General features: G+C 37.9%; 1 protein-coding gene across 1 annotated transcript in view; it reads left to right on the top strand.

Annotated features, from left to right (window-relative positions):
• Positions 1-17,453, top strand: part of fam107b (family with sequence similarity 107 member B) — a 66,363-nt gene that overhangs the window by 3,199 nt on the left and 45,711 nt on the right. The window contains exon 2 of the mRNA XM_015353225.2: positions 17-86. Coding sequence (XP_015208711.1) covers positions 29-86 — 58 coding nt within the window. The 5' untranslated portion in view covers positions 17-28. The remainder of the gene's footprint in view (positions 1-16; positions 87-17,453) is intronic.

Here is a 17,453-nt window from a genome sequence, read left to right as displayed (position 1 = left end):
CATCTCTCTGAAACAGGAATCTCCAAAGATGGATGACCTGGAAGAAAGGACAGAGTTTGTGGAGCCAGAAGATGGAACTTTGTCAGGTATAGACTGTGACAGCTGTTTAAGTTTTCCTTCTCCTTTGTTTGGTATCATTATATTAATGTTGCTGTATAATTCCAGAGCCTTCATCTTCAGGAAGCAAGACAAAATGTACAGAAGTATGACAAAAAAAGCAACCTTAACTTTCAAAAACAAAATGGGCACACTGTGAAGATACTGCTTATGGAATTAATTGAAGTGATTAAAGATTTCCAGTCCCACAATGATGAATAAAGACCAGAATGTTGTAGCACAGTACTTATTGTGCTATAACATTATTGTTGATGCCATTAATATAATATATATAACCTCTTATGTCAAAAAAGTTTTTAACATGATTATGACATTTTTAGAAAAGTATATCTATTAAGAATATTTTTAATGCGAATGAATAAGAACCTTATGTCCTGAAGGAGTTGTTTTGTAAACACATCTAAATAATTATTTAATGGCATCTTAAACCTGTGTAATATCTATTTGGTCTGATCCTGAACGCACCTGTTCAATTCTTTGATTTAAAAGAAAAGATACAAGTAACATTATGAACAAAAAACGATTGTGTTTTTGGAAGTGATAGGTCAAATATGCACACATAATTAACATTTGGGAGCACAGCTGTCAGATCTTACTCAACCCAAGAGAGATAGCGAATATGGGTGGTTGGAAAGATGATAAAAAAGAGGGGGGCTCTGAAAGGAAATTCAAAGAGAAAAGAAAATCTTAGGAAACAGTTTTGAAAATTTTAAGAATCAATTAAATTTACTTGGTTATACAGTGGAAATGATTGGTGAAATACTGTGTGTGTCTGCATGCACAGGGAATGCCAGGTGACACAGACAAGACAAAGCATTGACATGACATGTCATAATCCCATTGTTTCGTGCCATTTGTGAACATGGAGAGGAACATATGCCTTACTACTGAATTAGTATGCAGAGACACTGCTCTCAGAGGGGAAAAAAGAATACTAATCTCATGCTGCTATGGCCAAGTGCGTCATATTAAAATTTCATCATGACCCAATCCCTGCACCTGCGAAATGAGGAACCAGGAGGCACAGAAACACCCTGAAGGCCCATGCTTTTAATCACATGTGCAGAAATCTCTGGAGAAAATGAGATGTCAAACATGACAAAGGGCTATTGGGTTATTGTGGTCTTTAAAAACTGTGGTCTTTGTTACAATACAGGCTCTGTATTGTAACAACTGAAACCTAATATATTGTTATGTTTACTGGGATAGCATACCTCAAAAGAAAATCATGTTGTTGCCAAAAATGGAGTTGGTACAGTGATTGGCACTCTACCACATGGTTCAGACCTTCCAAAACAAATTCCCCATTATGGCAACTTGGGGACAGTCTGCTACAGCAGGTGTAATCCTTCATATGAAATACGGATGACATGGACAAATCCCTTTGCTCTGTTCAAAAGAATGGTGTCAACCCCAGAGTCCTGGGTAAATTCTGCTCTAGACTTGAAAAATCTGATTTCCATAGATAGTGTTTGAAGACAGGAATCTGTGGATTACATTATAGTGAGGTGCACCTTGTCCTTTAAATAATATCTTGTGCGAGTCCTGAATAAAGTTGTCTTCCATGTTTTTTTAAGGTGATGCCCTGGCATTTGGCAACAGCTGGATTAGATCCCCCAACAAGAGCTAGCTACAGCAATTGCTATCTGGCAAGCAAATTTTTACACAAATAGAAAAATGACTATTAACATTTGACTTTGAAAAATGACTCTGTGTTCTTTCTTCCGCATCTACGTACAGTACGTACTCTAAATAATATTTAAATGAGTATTACTGAATCGACATTGCAAATGTTGTGTTCTATATGGTGCAAAAATATTCAGACCAAACATTTTGTTGCTTTAAAGCTTGCCTTAAAACTTGTAACACAAAAAACAAGCAGTAAATTGATAATATGAAAGAAAAATTGAAAAATTGCATAAGATTTTCAACCCTTTCCTGTTGCAAACCAAATAAGACAAAACTGGAACTAAATGCAAAGAGTTACATCAGTTACAAAGTACATCAACACCATAGTGAGTTATAGTAAAGTTCTGCTTCTCACCAGCAGGGACTAGGGAGATCGTCAAGACTGATGGGAAAAGATGGAGAAAAGTGCTGGCAAATCTTAGGAAAACCTGTTTCAGACCTAAAATTGGAACAAAATTTCACCTTTCAGCAAGTGAAATATTCAAAGCACAGGGCCAAAACTGTAGTGGAGTGCCATAAGATAAAAAAGTGAATGGTTTTGAGTTGTCCAGTGAAGGCCCAGACTTGAATCCTATCATGAATCTGCAATAATTGACTTGAAAACTGCTGTCAAAATCAAAAACTCCAAACAAGTTGAAAGAGTGTTTGAGCAAATTTACCAAGAAGAATAGGCAAAAATTACACCAGTGTGCAAAGTTTTTAGACTTTCGGCTGTAATTGCTTCAAACGGCACCTTCATCTTCCATTGGTATTGATGGGTCAGAACAGTTTTGCAATCAACATTTCCGACTTATTCTCTTTACTGACATTTACTATCACTTATCTTACCCTTAGACGTCTTTATTTTGAATATAATTTAAATCAGAGGTTTAAAAAATGCATCATTTTATGCATCATTTTGTAATTTCATAGGAACAGTCTTAATATTTTAGCAAGACACTGTAATTTATATTTGTGAGTTATAATACACAGGTTAATCTAACTGTTTTGATTGTTCAATGCATATTACACTATATTTACAACAAAGATAATAAGTATCTACAGTATAGTTTTCTTAATTGAATGCTTTATCAAATCTTTAATTCTAGTTGGTGTAACACACCCCACATTATCAAAGGTATATGATCATAGATACTGTACATTCCTATATATTACTTTTTATTAGGTGATATTGTGCCGTTCCCATTCTCATGAATAGGACATGGAAGCAAATAATCTAGAGGTCTAGTTTTACAGCAGCAAACTCTAGATAAGAGATGTGTCAGAATAGCTAAGCAACAAAAACATCTATCAGTTATCTCTGTCTTTGACTGTTCAGGAAGTTGCCTTATCACAGGATGAACTTTGCACACTTGTATTCATAACAAAAAAGATGGATTAGCTACCCTAGTATAAAGTATCTCAGAAGTGTTTTAAATACTCAAATGAGCTACTCATGTGCTGCTTGCTTTTACATAAAATGTAACATTGTGAGAAACAATTTCCTGTCTTTATCTAATATTTGGCAATCACTTATTAAATGACTGAATACACTTGTCTTATATATACCTAAGGTAAGAGTATAAGGCAAAAGATAATAGAAATGGTAAACTATGTTATGGAAAATATTATACTCATTACAGCCTGACCATGACAACATTTGTAGTTCTTGACTGCAGCATGTGAGCTATAGCTATGGGGCTTTCGATCGATAGTTTCACATGGCTGATTTAGTGCAGCTGTTTTCCATTATCCCTGAGTGCCTGTGTACAAAAGGGCACAGAAAATAGAAATCCAGGTCTTTTATTGGAGACCAGAACTGGTGTGGAAGGAGTGAGATTTTAGGAAAAGAAAAAAAAATGATGAAAGTATTATTAAGGTAAAATTTGCTGATTAAAGGGAGAAAGAGAAAAGAAAAACAGTTAAAATGAAGCATTGTGAAGGGATCAGCCCATTGGCTAATATACAGGACTTGCAGAACATGTTAGAGACTCCACTGTGAGTTAGCCATTTATTGTTTTGTTTTTTGTTTTCACCTAAATACTAAATCTGGGATTTTGGTGAATGAACTTTTGGGAAGGACCCTCTGAGACTTAAATCTGATATTTTCTTTTATAATAGAGGACATGTGGTGGTGACCAGCTCCCCCCCAAGGTTTCACAATAAGCACAACAACAAAATTGCGTAGCAGTTTCATTAAAGACTGATCCTTGCTTATTGTCACCCAGACATCACATTTTATTTCTACAGTATGCACTTCTTTTTAAAGTTAATGGCTGACATGAATGTGAAAGTGCTGAAGCAGCTTTCCTTGAACTACCTATCAACTTCTGTTTTTAGAATATTGAAGATGAAGAATGCTTTCTTTTCATTAATGCAACCAATTGGGCCATGTGGGATTTATCCAATAAAACCTACCAGCAAAACAAAAGAATACAATGATAGACCATGGCATTGAATTGGTTATGTCACTGTTAAATCTGAACTTTTTAATGTAGAGTAAAGCATGTAATACCATTATGTTGTTTCCCTGAAGAGTTCAGCATACCTAACACAATTGTTTCCAAGTTGTTTGAAAGCATTTCTTTCAGGAAGAGTTCACAACCTCCATATGTGGTACTGACCTTGATTTAATGTTACTCTTCCTATCAACACTGTACTTGTTATTGGAAGACCTTTCACGAATTTCTTCCTGTTCTTAAACAAAATGTCTCTTTTTCTCAGCTATACTGCACTATTGTCACTTTGTACTGTTGTCAGCAGAATATTGTCCACTATTGTCCACATCTTTCAACAAAGAGTACTATAGCAAAATATCTTATGAATTAAAGCTTATTTAATCTGAATAAAACCCCTTTTTCAGTCTAAACAGTGACCATTCCAAATGAGATTATATGTATTATCTCAAATGAGAGTGGTTAAAAATAACTTTCAGAAATGAGAAGTATAAACTTTGGCTTACATTAAGCTTTTGCGATTTTTCTAAAATAATTGTGTTACAGTACCTTGTTACCTAGAAATTATTTCTAAATCTATGGTTCTAAAAGTGATCTAGATCCAAAGCTGTACATTCACAGAGACCTAATATTTGAAAACAAGATACTGTAAGTGTCAAACCCAACCTGGCATTATATAATGTCTTATTAGGTGTGTACATTACATGTTGTGATTGTAATCAATGTTGAAGACAATGTACACACATCCCCTGCCTGTATTGTTTGGCTGCCCACTTGTTTTCACACTTTCAACCCACAGTATCCACCAATGTAAATCACTGGGCAGAGAACTCACCCTGAGGACGCACCAGACTCACAAGTGTCTGTTGAGCTGAGTGGGTTGCTGTCCATTGACAAACCAAGAATCCCTGGTGGTTTTTGAACCCAACCAACAACACTGAGTTGTTTACTGTCTCCTGGGGTATCACAGTTATAGTCAGATGAAGGCGGCGTCCATATACTGTATGAATCAACAGTCTCTAGACTGTAAGGTCCATTCTGCCCTCTAAGCAGAGGCTTCACTGATTGAGACTCTTTAAATTGATTCACCAGTTACTGGTCAAACAGGGTATTTTCTGTTGTTGATACTGCACTGCAACCTTCCAGCTCAGAGTGCAAGAATAAAAATAATTTCCATTCCATCTTAATATTAAATGTCTGCAGCACTGAACAGTAATTTAATTACAGAACGGTAAGCTAATCCTTCTTTAAAACCTTCATAAATTCAAGCTGTGCACAGGAAGGAAAGCTCATTTTAACTAAAGTATTTATGACATAGTTAAAGAACCATCCACTCTTGGGTGAAACCTTCAAATCTGTTACATATATTGTTTAAAAAAGACACAGAAATTAAACTATTTTCTGCTGAACAACCTTTCCTCACTGAGGATATATTACAGCCACTGGGCTGAACTAACCAATGGCAAGACACCGCCACCGTCCAAAGATAATTTAGGCAAACATTGTAACCATAAGGGAACTTTGCCTGCAGCATGAGTGACATTTATCTTTAAACCTGCCCCTTTGTGTCCACAGAGGACCGCAATTTATGCATGACAGAATGCAAAGAAAGCAGTATAAGAATTGTAAGTACCTAAGTGATTTGTTTCCCAAGGCTAAGATGATGAAGATTTAGAACAGTGAGGTCATTCCAATGGACAGCAGCACTTGAGTCACGTTGCTGTTATTTAATTATCTTGCTGAAAGCAAAAGCCTTCCACACTGTTTTTATCAAAACCAGGACAGAGTTTCACCTTTCATTACAAATTTGTATTTTCTGAGAGAATTCTTTCTTAGTACATCTTTTTTTAAAAAACAAATAAACTGCTAAACAGTAGGTTTCATTCTAACAGCATCAACATTTTCTGTTTCTATTGTTTTGTATTATTTTACATCACTGCTGAATCTGGACCAAAAAATTAACTAGAAATAATGGTTTAATATTTCCACAAAGGAAACATTAGATTTGAATTAAGTGTAATAATACATGTATTTTGTTTTTATTTGTCTGGTTACTACAGCAATATGATACTATTATCTCATTAAATTTGTTTTTGGACATTAGGATAAGGAGATAATTTAAAACTGATGCCATTGATGTGGCATGTTTTAAAATGTATAATATTTCTTTAATTTGAAATTATTTAGTTTTTACCCTCACAGTACAGTGTGTTTAAGGACTGTATGACTTTGTTTTTAAAGATGTTTGAATCAGAAGGATGATGCATGTTTAAGTCATTTAGGTCACATTTGGTACAAAGACATTTAATTTCATTTCACACATAGAAAATCTTAGCCTTTAATTGAAACCAGGATACAAAAGTATAAATCCAGCCCAGATCACAAGAGACAATGGTGCAGTGATGTCATCTTTGGAAAGACCACAACAAATTCTGTCATCGGCTTTCAGTGTAGCTGGCAGACGTAAAGGAAAAGAGGATCTGGATTGTATAAGCAGAGAAAGTGAACAATCTTCTGAGCTCTGTAGGAAAAGGGGTGAAGTACACTGGGTCAGCATTTGCCTTGGACTACATGTCGAACGTATAGTGATAGAACACCAGAGATTAATTTGCCAGGAGAACCTGATCCAGTAACCGTTTACTTTCCTTTTTTATCAGAATCTTTGCATTTTGTTTGTTTTCACACTGCACATGATGTACAGTAAAGACAAGGGCTGAGGCATGAGATGGAGGAGCGATGCAGTTCTCTATAAGAAAACTGCCACAAGCCACAGGGGTGAACTGGCCAAGGAAACTCTGGCCCAATTCTGAACACACCCAAGCCTGGCAGCTTGTTCTCCTTCCTGCAGCTTTACCCACCGCTGGGGAACCATGGTTACAGTTGACTGAAGAAATAAACCGGATAAGAACCAGCAATCACTCTAAATATTGGGCTTGTGTCCACTTTCACTGGCATAACCAGAACGAAGAGACCATTTGAATTTGTACACTGTGTATTATTTGTATCAGAATACCATTAGAATGAGTGTTGTCAGACATTATACCAATTTATCATCATGGATTTTGAGTTTTTAGAACACAACATTTTTGCATTTATAAGCAGCACTTTAAATCACATTTTAAATATAGAAAATTATTTATATGTTTATATGATCTACTGAAATTTGTATTAATCTTACACAAAAGATTAGGGTCTTTTCTAACAAGATTACACTTCTTTTTAAAGTCTGTTTTACAGTATGTTTAAAGTATGTTTTTTCCCTTGTCATGATCTCTTCTAAAAAAGTCAGGAATCCAAAGATGGTCTTTGTGCTCTTAGCCTAGGAAATACTGTATCTCTTCTCAGAGGATGGTAGCACCATTTACAGAGAGCTGCAAAACAGTTTAAGAAACCTGTCAAGGGTTAAGATCTCTTATCACTGCTGGTTCCTCATTTGTTGGTGTTTTTCTGCTTGTAATAATGTTTTTAACAGCTGGTAAGCTAGATTTCAATAGTTATGTATTGCTGCTGTGCTGTAATTGCAATGGATGTATTATATCAACAGGAAGGTTCAAAAGCAAAAAATGTAACAGTGAAATACCATGCTGGCATCTATAGGTAATTATATTCTATATAATCCTTCTTAAAACCTGACTCTTAAGTAGGAATTTGGTTATGCAATATTTTTCAAAAGTAAACAATGCTTTTCCAGGCCTGGAGGAAATGGGCTATCTAGAAGTCTCCATGAATTCTCAGTAGACTTGGAAAAATGTCAGCAAATGTGGAACAACGTCATCAAAGACAATAACAACTGTGAGGAGGGCTTTTAGTGACTATGTAATGAAATCAAATGTAATAGTTTTGTCTACATTTGTAACATTTGTATGTACTTAGTGTACATTGTATGTACTTAGAGAATCTGTGGCGCAGAAATATATTACTATTTAGTGGCATTTTATTCAGCAATAAATATCGCTAGAGCTAGGTGAGGAAAATGACACTTTACATTTTCAACGCACTTTTATAAGATTCTTTCACACGTTGAAATTGTGTTATTCTTGGCATGAAAGAGATCCACCTACAGTACAGTACATGAATTGATGTACAATTTAAATATGACTCTTTCTGCTGGATGATATCACTACACAGTTATGCTCTCCCTTTCCGTTCCTTTCACTTTAACAGCAGAAGGATTCAGTTGCCTTGAAAAGGAACTTTTAAATAGGTTTGAAGTTCTGCTAACACCTGTTTCCTCTGCAGCAGGAGATGAGGGACTAACTGACTGACTTTGGTCCCCGGTGGGAGTTAACATCTTTCTGTATTGTAAGTGAGGATTAATCATCCCTCTTCAAATGAAACTACATTGCAAACAAATACAGTGCAAATAAATAATTTCCTCTATTATGAGTCAGTGCTGTGGAGATTAAAAGCAAAATGTTACACAGCCTGACAAACTTTAGAGATCATCTTCTCTCAGTGCTTCTAAGCACCATGGTTTAAAATCAGAAAACATACAGTACATTTACGTGGCAGAGAGTAATTTCTTCATAGCTATGATTCATCTTTAGCATTTGGTGTTGGTAGGCAAGCTTAGGCAAATAGACCGTCACTGGATGTCTAACTGGAAGGTTGTGAGTTCAAATACTCTGTGGGGGATTCTAGTTGTATGCTTAAACAACATACATTACTCAGATTGTTTTACTAAGAAGCCTAGCTGTATAAATAGGTACAAATGCAAGTCAGATTTAATAAAAGCATCTGCCTAATAATATAATAATACTACTAATAACAACCATAATTCAGTTAACGGTCTATTTGATGCTTTCAGCAAATTTTGTAGTGTCATCCGAAAATACAGTACTGAAGTCTGAAAGCAATAGTTATGTTCTAATATTTAACCCATTTACCCAAAATAATCATTGTAATTAACTTACAAGTAATGAACTTGTCTATTCTGATATCACAGCAGCTATAATACAAATTGTTAGTTAAAAGCAAAATATAATAAATACGTCAGTAAACTGCAATCCTTATGAAAATGTACAAACCTATGTCTTAAAACTGCAACTATAGCTGGCACTGTCCAATAATATTAATCTTGGTGCTATTTAAAAAAAGCATAGTTTGTAACAGATACCTCAAGTGATGCAACCAAACTATAATTCCATTACAAGTGCTATGATAAGATCAATCTCATTTTTTTCATAATATTTTAAAATATTTTAACACAGTATCTAGATGAAATTCATATATCAAGATTCACAGGTCCAGTTCCTCTAATTTTTGTTTCTACTAATTCTTATGCAGTGTTATACAGTATTATAAACATCAGCAAGTATTTACATACAAACAATGCCTTTAATACAGCGAGTGCATTTCAACTTTCTTACATTACACATACTCTTAAAAAGTTCCCCAAACATATCAGAATAAAGAAAAAAAATCTGTATATTTTTAATAATTTTAATAATGCTTGTTTATAACACTGAAAAACTCTAAGAAGCCACTTTAATTCTGATGATATGTGTATATATCATGTGTTAAAACACGTTTAAAAAGCACCAACCATAACCATACTCACATCTGCAAAAGATGAATTAAATCTAGACAAAGAAAATATTTAAAATTTGGCCAAGTCAGTCCTGGATTAAATCAAAACTACAGATACAGTAACTGGTGCAGGTTTTCATTAAGTGGAAGCAAAAAGCTTCTCACAAACAACAAGCTTCCATCAAATAACAGTTATGTATTATGTGATAGGTGGGTAGGCTGCCATTTTGATTCAATTAAAAGTTAATGTTGTCTTCATTACTGTTTTTTGTGACCTATTTATTAAAGCTAATGGAAACCTTCAACATCTGTAAATATGTCAGCAACATCATATTTATTCTCAACTAGTCCCTTCATTTTTGCCTGTGGGAAATCCTGTTTTGCTTGAGACTGAATGGAACACAATTTGAGAGAAAGTACATTTATATTTGTGATGCAATCTAGCAAGGTCAGGGTTTTGGCATGTGTTGTGGCATCCTGTGTCACAGTTACAGGACATGATGAGACAAGGGCCTTTTGTTTTCCTGGAGCAGTTGTTCAGTGGGGACCTTTGCCTGCACATAGCTGTAATTGAAGGGAGGTTTTGACTTCAGCAGCTGTAGACCTTTTACTAAGCAGAGGTCAGTCCAGTCTGTGCTGTTACTTGACATCACAAGCTATCAGGCTACTTAGCTGTTTCAAAGCAGTTGTGCTTTACTTTAGCTCAAGACCTTGGTTGTGAAGTGTTTGAGTTCTACAGAAATCCCAGCTGTGTATTTTCAAGAGTTACAAATTGCTGCAAACATGTAAAATAAATAACTTATTGGGAATATAGGACAGAACATCTTTTTTGGAAGTATAAAATATCTTTATTGTATGCTATAATATGACCAGTAATCAAAAAAAGTCTGGGTCAAAGTCATACACTATATTCTAAACATGGCGCTGTTTCAGTGTGTCTTAATAAATTGACAACACTGACAGTACCCTTAGCTTTGTCATCTAGTATCCTACTTGTAGTGGAATTGTTGTAGGGGCTGACCAGGCCACACTGCTTCTCTGATGTGTCCCAGACCTGTGGGGAGGTGGATGGCAGTTGTGGCTTTGCTGTGGAGGAGGCTGGTTCCTTGTTCAAAGTATTATTCATCTCTGAACAAGGCCAGGAAAACAGACCAGTACAGCTTTAAGAAATTTGTTATGGTTCAAATCTCGAAACTGGTTGTTCACACAACACAGAAAAAACAAAAAACAAAAATGGCAACTAGTTTGAGCTTATTCTGAGTCTGCCTTTTCAGTTTTGCATCTGAAAGAATGTAGAGACTACAGACAAAATTGGTTTCATGTGTGCAAGTTTTCAAATACGCTAGTAACAAACTCTAGATTACAGCCGCATGTAATCTATAAAAAATGAAGATATGTAAAATGTAAAATAAGCACGATTGGTTTAAATCAATATCTCATGTTTAAGACAGACGAGAAGTCTAGAACTGAAACATTTTACGTCCACATGAATCATGTAATTGTCTTTCATAATATACCACAGTGCAAACGCAATGAAGTGTGTGGATAGATATCACTATACAACAGGGGAGGGTGTGTATAGAAGAACCAGGGTTCAGGGATACAGGAACATCAATGAAACATTTGTTATAAGCAGATAGCGTTCCATTTTGATAGAACTGTCTCTCTGAATGCCATCATATATCTGCTATTGATTCACTTATCTTGTTTTGATAGGAAAACATGAACTAGTGCTATTATATAAGAGTAAAATATTCCAAATACAAAGAAGAGGTAACTGTGTTAGTTACTAGTAATTATTGTCAGGCAACCAAAATTACAGAATTAAGCTCCTTTAATAATGCAAGATCTTCGTAGGGCTAGGGTTAGGGTTACGGTTAATGCAAAAATTATAAACTGTTCAAATTAACAGTAAAAGTTGGTTTATGTTGCTAAAATATTTGCAGCCTGCACCCTCCAAATCAACTGGGACAACAATGTCAAACCAATTATTTTTGCACTACAATCAAGCAATTTATATAGGTGATCAGGAGATTTATATGAATGCAAAGTACAAGATGTCTATTATTGTGCAATTCCATTTGTACTGTAACGCTTACGGCCGACAGGCACTGTGTAAGAGCCGGCGTACCAGAGCAGGTGATGTCACCGCCCTTCCCTGTGATAGCAGGACTACAGCTACTGGGCTGTAGAGAGATCTCTCTTTGGCTCACCGGGCTGGGTCACTGCAGAGAGACATGGGAGTCCCAGGTTCGAGCCCCTGATGGTGGGGGGCTGACCTAATGCAGCAAGGGCGCCTGCCTGAGCCCCTGTTGCATTACAGTACATTTGATCATATTAGAACAACAACATACTGTATTTAATTGAGTGATTTTAATTCACCATAAATATTGGGGTACACTCACTTAAAGTAAACTTCAGTATAATAATCAGTATTTGGATATCTCTTTGTGGCAGTAACTGCATGACATCTGAGACCCACTGAGCCCATCAGACTCATTGCATAATCATTTGAGAAGCTTTGCCAAGCCTTTGCTGCAGTCACTGTTTCAATTTCACTTTTTTCTTCGGCATGTAAAACGCATGCTCAATTGGATTTAAATATAGAGATCGCCTAAGCCATACTAAGATTTTCCACTTATTTTTTTTTAATGAAGTCCTGTGTGCCTCTATTAACATAATAACTGCATGTTTTGGGTAATTGCCATTCTGTAAATGACATTGTCATTAAGTAAAGAACCATTTTCCACTACATACAGTAAGAAGACATTTTTTTTCTAATACAATTAATTCTATTGCTGCCATCACTATTTATACCATAAAGTGAGCCATTCTGTAGGTGGTCATGCAATCCCCAGGCCTTGACATTACCTCCACCACTCTTCACAGAATTTCTTTTCATTTTTTCCTTTCATGTTTTAAACTTCCTATCCTTTTTGTAAAGGTTTATCTTGGACTGTCTGTCAAATAAATGTGTCCATAAACTGCAGTTCTGCGGACTCATCTTTGTATTTCCAAGTGCTTCCTATCTGGCTTTTCTGTTCTTAGTGCCGATGAGAGGTAAACACCTTGTGGTATAGTCTAATTCTGCTGCCACATTCTTCAGAGACTTTGATACTTTCAGTCCTGGACTCTGGATTTTGTTAATGATTTCACTGACGACTGTTTTAGGACTTTCCTTGACAACTCTGCTTTTTCTCTGACATTTCTGCAGCTGATGACAACCTGGTCTTTGTTGATTGGTACCTGTGGTCTAATTCTGAGGTATCCCAACAAGAATAACTGTGCTATAGTTGTGATTGAGTCAGCTTGATAATTGCCTGCTTTTCTTTAACAGAAGGCTCTTTTGTTTTCATTTTGGGTTTCAATTATGCAGTCCTAACAAGGTGGTTCGATAGGACTGTCACATCTCATTTGTGAGTGTCTAATTATCTAATATACAGTACCCAATGAACAGAGACAGAGATATCCTTTTAACCCTTTGACTGAAAAAGGTTCAACGCTATCACAATTAAACTGTATTGCTTAATTGACACAACAGAGTACAATTGAATTAGGTTTATTAAAAAGTAAAATAATTAGGATTTTTACTTATCAGTCTTCAGAGTTATACATTTGGAAGGATCTTGCAGTAATGAATTTAAAACCTTGTAACTCTGAGTCTGTTTTACCTTATTTAATCTAAGATTTTTTTTCCTTTTTGTGTTCTCACTGAACCACTTTAGTGGTTTGTTTTAATGTCTTGCTTAAATTGGCACTAGATAAATTATAATGTTTTTAATAAATTTGAGATCTAAGGTATTTTTAAACCTTTTGATCTTTTTGTTGTCCAAACATATTATATTAATATAGATTGTATTAATATTCTTCCATCCATCCATTTTCTCACTCTTTCATCCTATTCAGAGTCATGGGAGAGAGGAAACGTATCCAAGCACGCAAAGCAAGGCGTGTTACACCATGGACAGAATGCCAATACGTCTCAGGGCCCACACAGACACAAACACAGAATGAAACACACTCACACCAGGACCAATTTTCTCAGAAGTCAATAACCTACAGGAACAAGTTGTAATGTTGCCATAGCCAAAATGTAAATGTAGTGGCTCTCTGAAGGCACCAGTTCTGTAGGGTTTGGGCATTTACTGGGACAATTATTAATTGTAACAGTAAATCACAAAATTGATTCTTTTGATGGCTTTAGAATCCAACCATGCGACATAACTCAAACAACGCACACACACAGGTACTAAAACACGAGGATACATTTATTAATACATAAAATATGCATATAAACCTAACAGATCTTATCGAGAGGGTTATCAGAATACAAAAGGTATATATTCAGTCAGTTACGAAGTGTTACATATATCAAGAGGACATACGTTCAGTATATCATTCATTTAGACCGTTTCATAAATGAACTTGGTTATAACTCCTACATTAGATACTCGAAACAAGTACATAATTCTTAGGAATTAAATTGATATCAACTGGTTGGGATAGCAATTGAATTCTCGTGCTGTAATGCATTACTGAATTGAATACTCATCCAATCTCTGGGGATTCAGATCTCCTGCGGGCACAAAGAAACAGTTGCAGGCAGTTGCTGTCCAATCCGCGCTCTCTGGCTGTGTGCCAGGCTGTGCTGTGCGGCTTGCGATGGTGCGCTGCAGATGCTCACTGGCCGGCTAGTTAGTGTTGGCTTTAACTAGCAAAGTTTGCGCACAGGAGAAAAGATGACTGTGGGTCCCAGCAAGTCAGGAAGAGGACCGGTTCATTCCTGATGAAGAGCTAGTTCTGAATAGTGATTCAGCTGTCCACAGTTCCGACCTGTTCACGAGGCCTGCTGCTGATGCTAACCTCGGGTGGATCCTCTGGTTACTCTCTGGCAACCTCCGCTCTAGACTCTTAGAACAAAGGAAAGTTCTGGCACTCGGACACACTGGCTGTTCCGTGGTTGTCCGGGCTGAGTCTCAGGATGGTCAGGAGGCGCTCTGCGAGAATGTCCTGCCCTTGGGAGCCTTCTGCTCCTGGGTCGTCCTGCCCTGGAATTCTCCTTTGAATTCCCTTTAGAATTGTCCACAGAATTCTCCTGAATCCTCCCTTCTGAATCTTACTGAATCCCTTCTGAATCTCTCAGGCTCTCTGTGTTGCCTGTTTTTACCTGGAGGAACTTCAGCTCGTTGATTGGCTGAAAGTTCAATGGGCATCAGAGTCCCACGTGGGTTACTTGGCCCTACCAGTCCCTGATTGGTTGATCAAGGTGAGATATGAGTCACTTACTCCTGACACTTAGGAATGTAGTCCAGATGTCCAACTGGCACTCCCTAAACAGATAGGCACCAATGGATGACCATTGATCATGATAGCCAGGCTTAGCTAAGTGCATCCCCCTTTGGGAGCTGTCCTAGGAAACCTTATCAAAGGAACCTTAAATCAGCCTGCATGAATAGTTTCTCTGTGGCTGCACCACAGGGATGAACAGAGAGATGAGGCCTAATTTGGGAAAGCTCCTAAACACTTAATTCTTTCTTATTAATAAGCCTTGCCGCTACATATCCCCCCTTTTTGAAGGTCACGAGGTCCCGAGGCATTGTTGCCTTCAAAACAAAACAGAGTTAAGTGATGTCCCTTGCCATTAGAACATTAATCTTAAATGTCCACATTACTCCTCGAGAATTCATACCGGAACCAGCATTGGATACAAACAGGATGAATAACATCTGGAGTATGTATAAACACGGTAGGAGACATTATCTCAGTCTAGGAATTACACATCAGGAAGTTCACTGTCAATATCTGATACCTCTGTAGTAGATATTTGGGGAGAAATCACTTCCTTTCTTTTGACATGCTACCTTTGACTCATTCATGCTACCCAGAGTACATCTTGATGCAAGAGTACAGCATTCAGAGTACACTGTCAGTCATGATCCAGCTACCCGGCAGTAGTGTTACAATAACAACGGTTCCTGTTCCCAGCCCCCCAATAAACCACAACACCTGTGTTGTGTATCTGCTAGGGTGGTTTGGAGGTTTGTTCCATTAAAGCAAACTAACTACCTGTACCTCTTCAGGGCATACTGTTTCTTGGATTTCTATCCAATTCAATAGTGTGGCACCTGAAGGCATCCACGACCTCAAGTTTGGTCTTATGTTGTCTGGTTCTAGACAGTACAGTGCTAAGTCACCAAGCTGTACTATGGCCTCCTTGGGAACTTGCAGGAAAACTGTTTGATTAGGTAGCTGCATTGCGGTAGCTGTATCATGCCTGTCACAAGTCATAGTGACAGTTAAATGTGGTGTGCTGACCAGCCATTTACTTCCCACCTGCTCTTCATGGGGTTCATTAACCTCCCTCTGCTCGTTAGTAGCTTTACACCCTTCATTGGTGAATCGTTTAGACACAGCCAATGGATAGCTTTGGTAGCCATACCCATCCCAAGATTTGGAATCGAATAAAATCTTGGATTGCCTTCTGGGTGAGCTATGAGCGATGGGGTTAATGTCACATACTCCTCTACTGAGAAGAGTGGAATCAAGTGGGTTGGGATTTGTGATGTGGTTAGACTGGTTACAGTGGCACTAAGCTCCCTTAACAGGTCTTGTGTCAACATTCTGGCCTGTTGCACACAAGCATTAACCCACTGCATAACACCAACAATCATGTCCACTGGTTGGGGAATAAGGTTTAACCCTGTTGCATAGGGTTTGAAGTTGCCTGTAGGGTTTTCCCTAAGCTTTCCAACTTTTGCTGCTGTTGATACAGTCTGTCACTACCCTCTGGCATCTCTGACACCTGCCTTCTTGGGGCAGTCAGGGTGAGAGTGCCAGTAGCACACAAACCTACCAGAAATAGCAAACGTACAACAGTGGCGGCAGTGATCAGTCCTCCCAAAAGTCTTTTCGGGTGGTTGATCCCAGTCATCTCCTTCTGAGTGACTGTTGCCTTTCTAAGCTGGTGCAGCGTGTACATGGTGTCTTTCTCAGTATGCCCTGTGGCATCTTGGGCACCAACATCCTGGAAATCTGGGGAGATCTGATGCAGCTGCTGATGCTGCTCCTCCTTTTCCAGGGCATCTGCTTTTTCGATTTGTTCATGCCTGTGCTCTAGGAACCCTGCAGGGGGTGGTGCAGCGGTGGAGCATGCCTGACCCTCGGCTGAGTGGTCATCTGGAGCACCTGAGTGATCTGGGATTGTTATCCCATTCTCACTGTTCAGGTCCACCCTGCACACCTCCTGATTGAGGAATCCCTCTATCGGCATGTTTACAGTCGTTCGCTGGGGGTAGGTGTAGGACACCTGCTCGCTCCCCCCTTCCCTCGCTAGGGGTTCAGGGAGCTGCCCCAGCACTGGGATATCTAGTTCACTGTCTTTGAACTCGCTATCACTCACCAGGCCCATGTCAGTGCAGGCAGGGATTCTGACATCCCTCTTTGCGATGTCCTGCACTGGCAGGCGGGTGACTTGACCATCCAGCTCCAGTCTGGCTGAACCACTGTTGGTCAGACTCAGACTGACAAACTGAGCTGGTGGCTGTAAGAAAAGCGGCTCGGCTTTCATTCCCTGTCCCTTCTGGGGGACTGGGTGTATAGGCAACCCTGCCGTTGAGGCAGGAACAATCAGGTCAGTCTCACTCACTACCTGGTAGTTGTGAGAAATAATGTTACCTGACTGCA

This window comes from Lepisosteus oculatus, chromosome 7 (assembly GCF_040954835.1).
Source record: "Lepisosteus oculatus isolate fLepOcu1 chromosome 7, fLepOcu1.hap2, whole genome shotgun sequence".
In the NCBI taxonomy this organism is placed as follows: domain Eukaryota; kingdom Metazoa; phylum Chordata; class Actinopteri; order Semionotiformes; family Lepisosteidae; genus Lepisosteus; species Lepisosteus oculatus.
The sequence above is the reverse complement of the archived record's forward strand: the minus strand, read 5'-3'. Positions and strand labels throughout refer to the sequence as shown.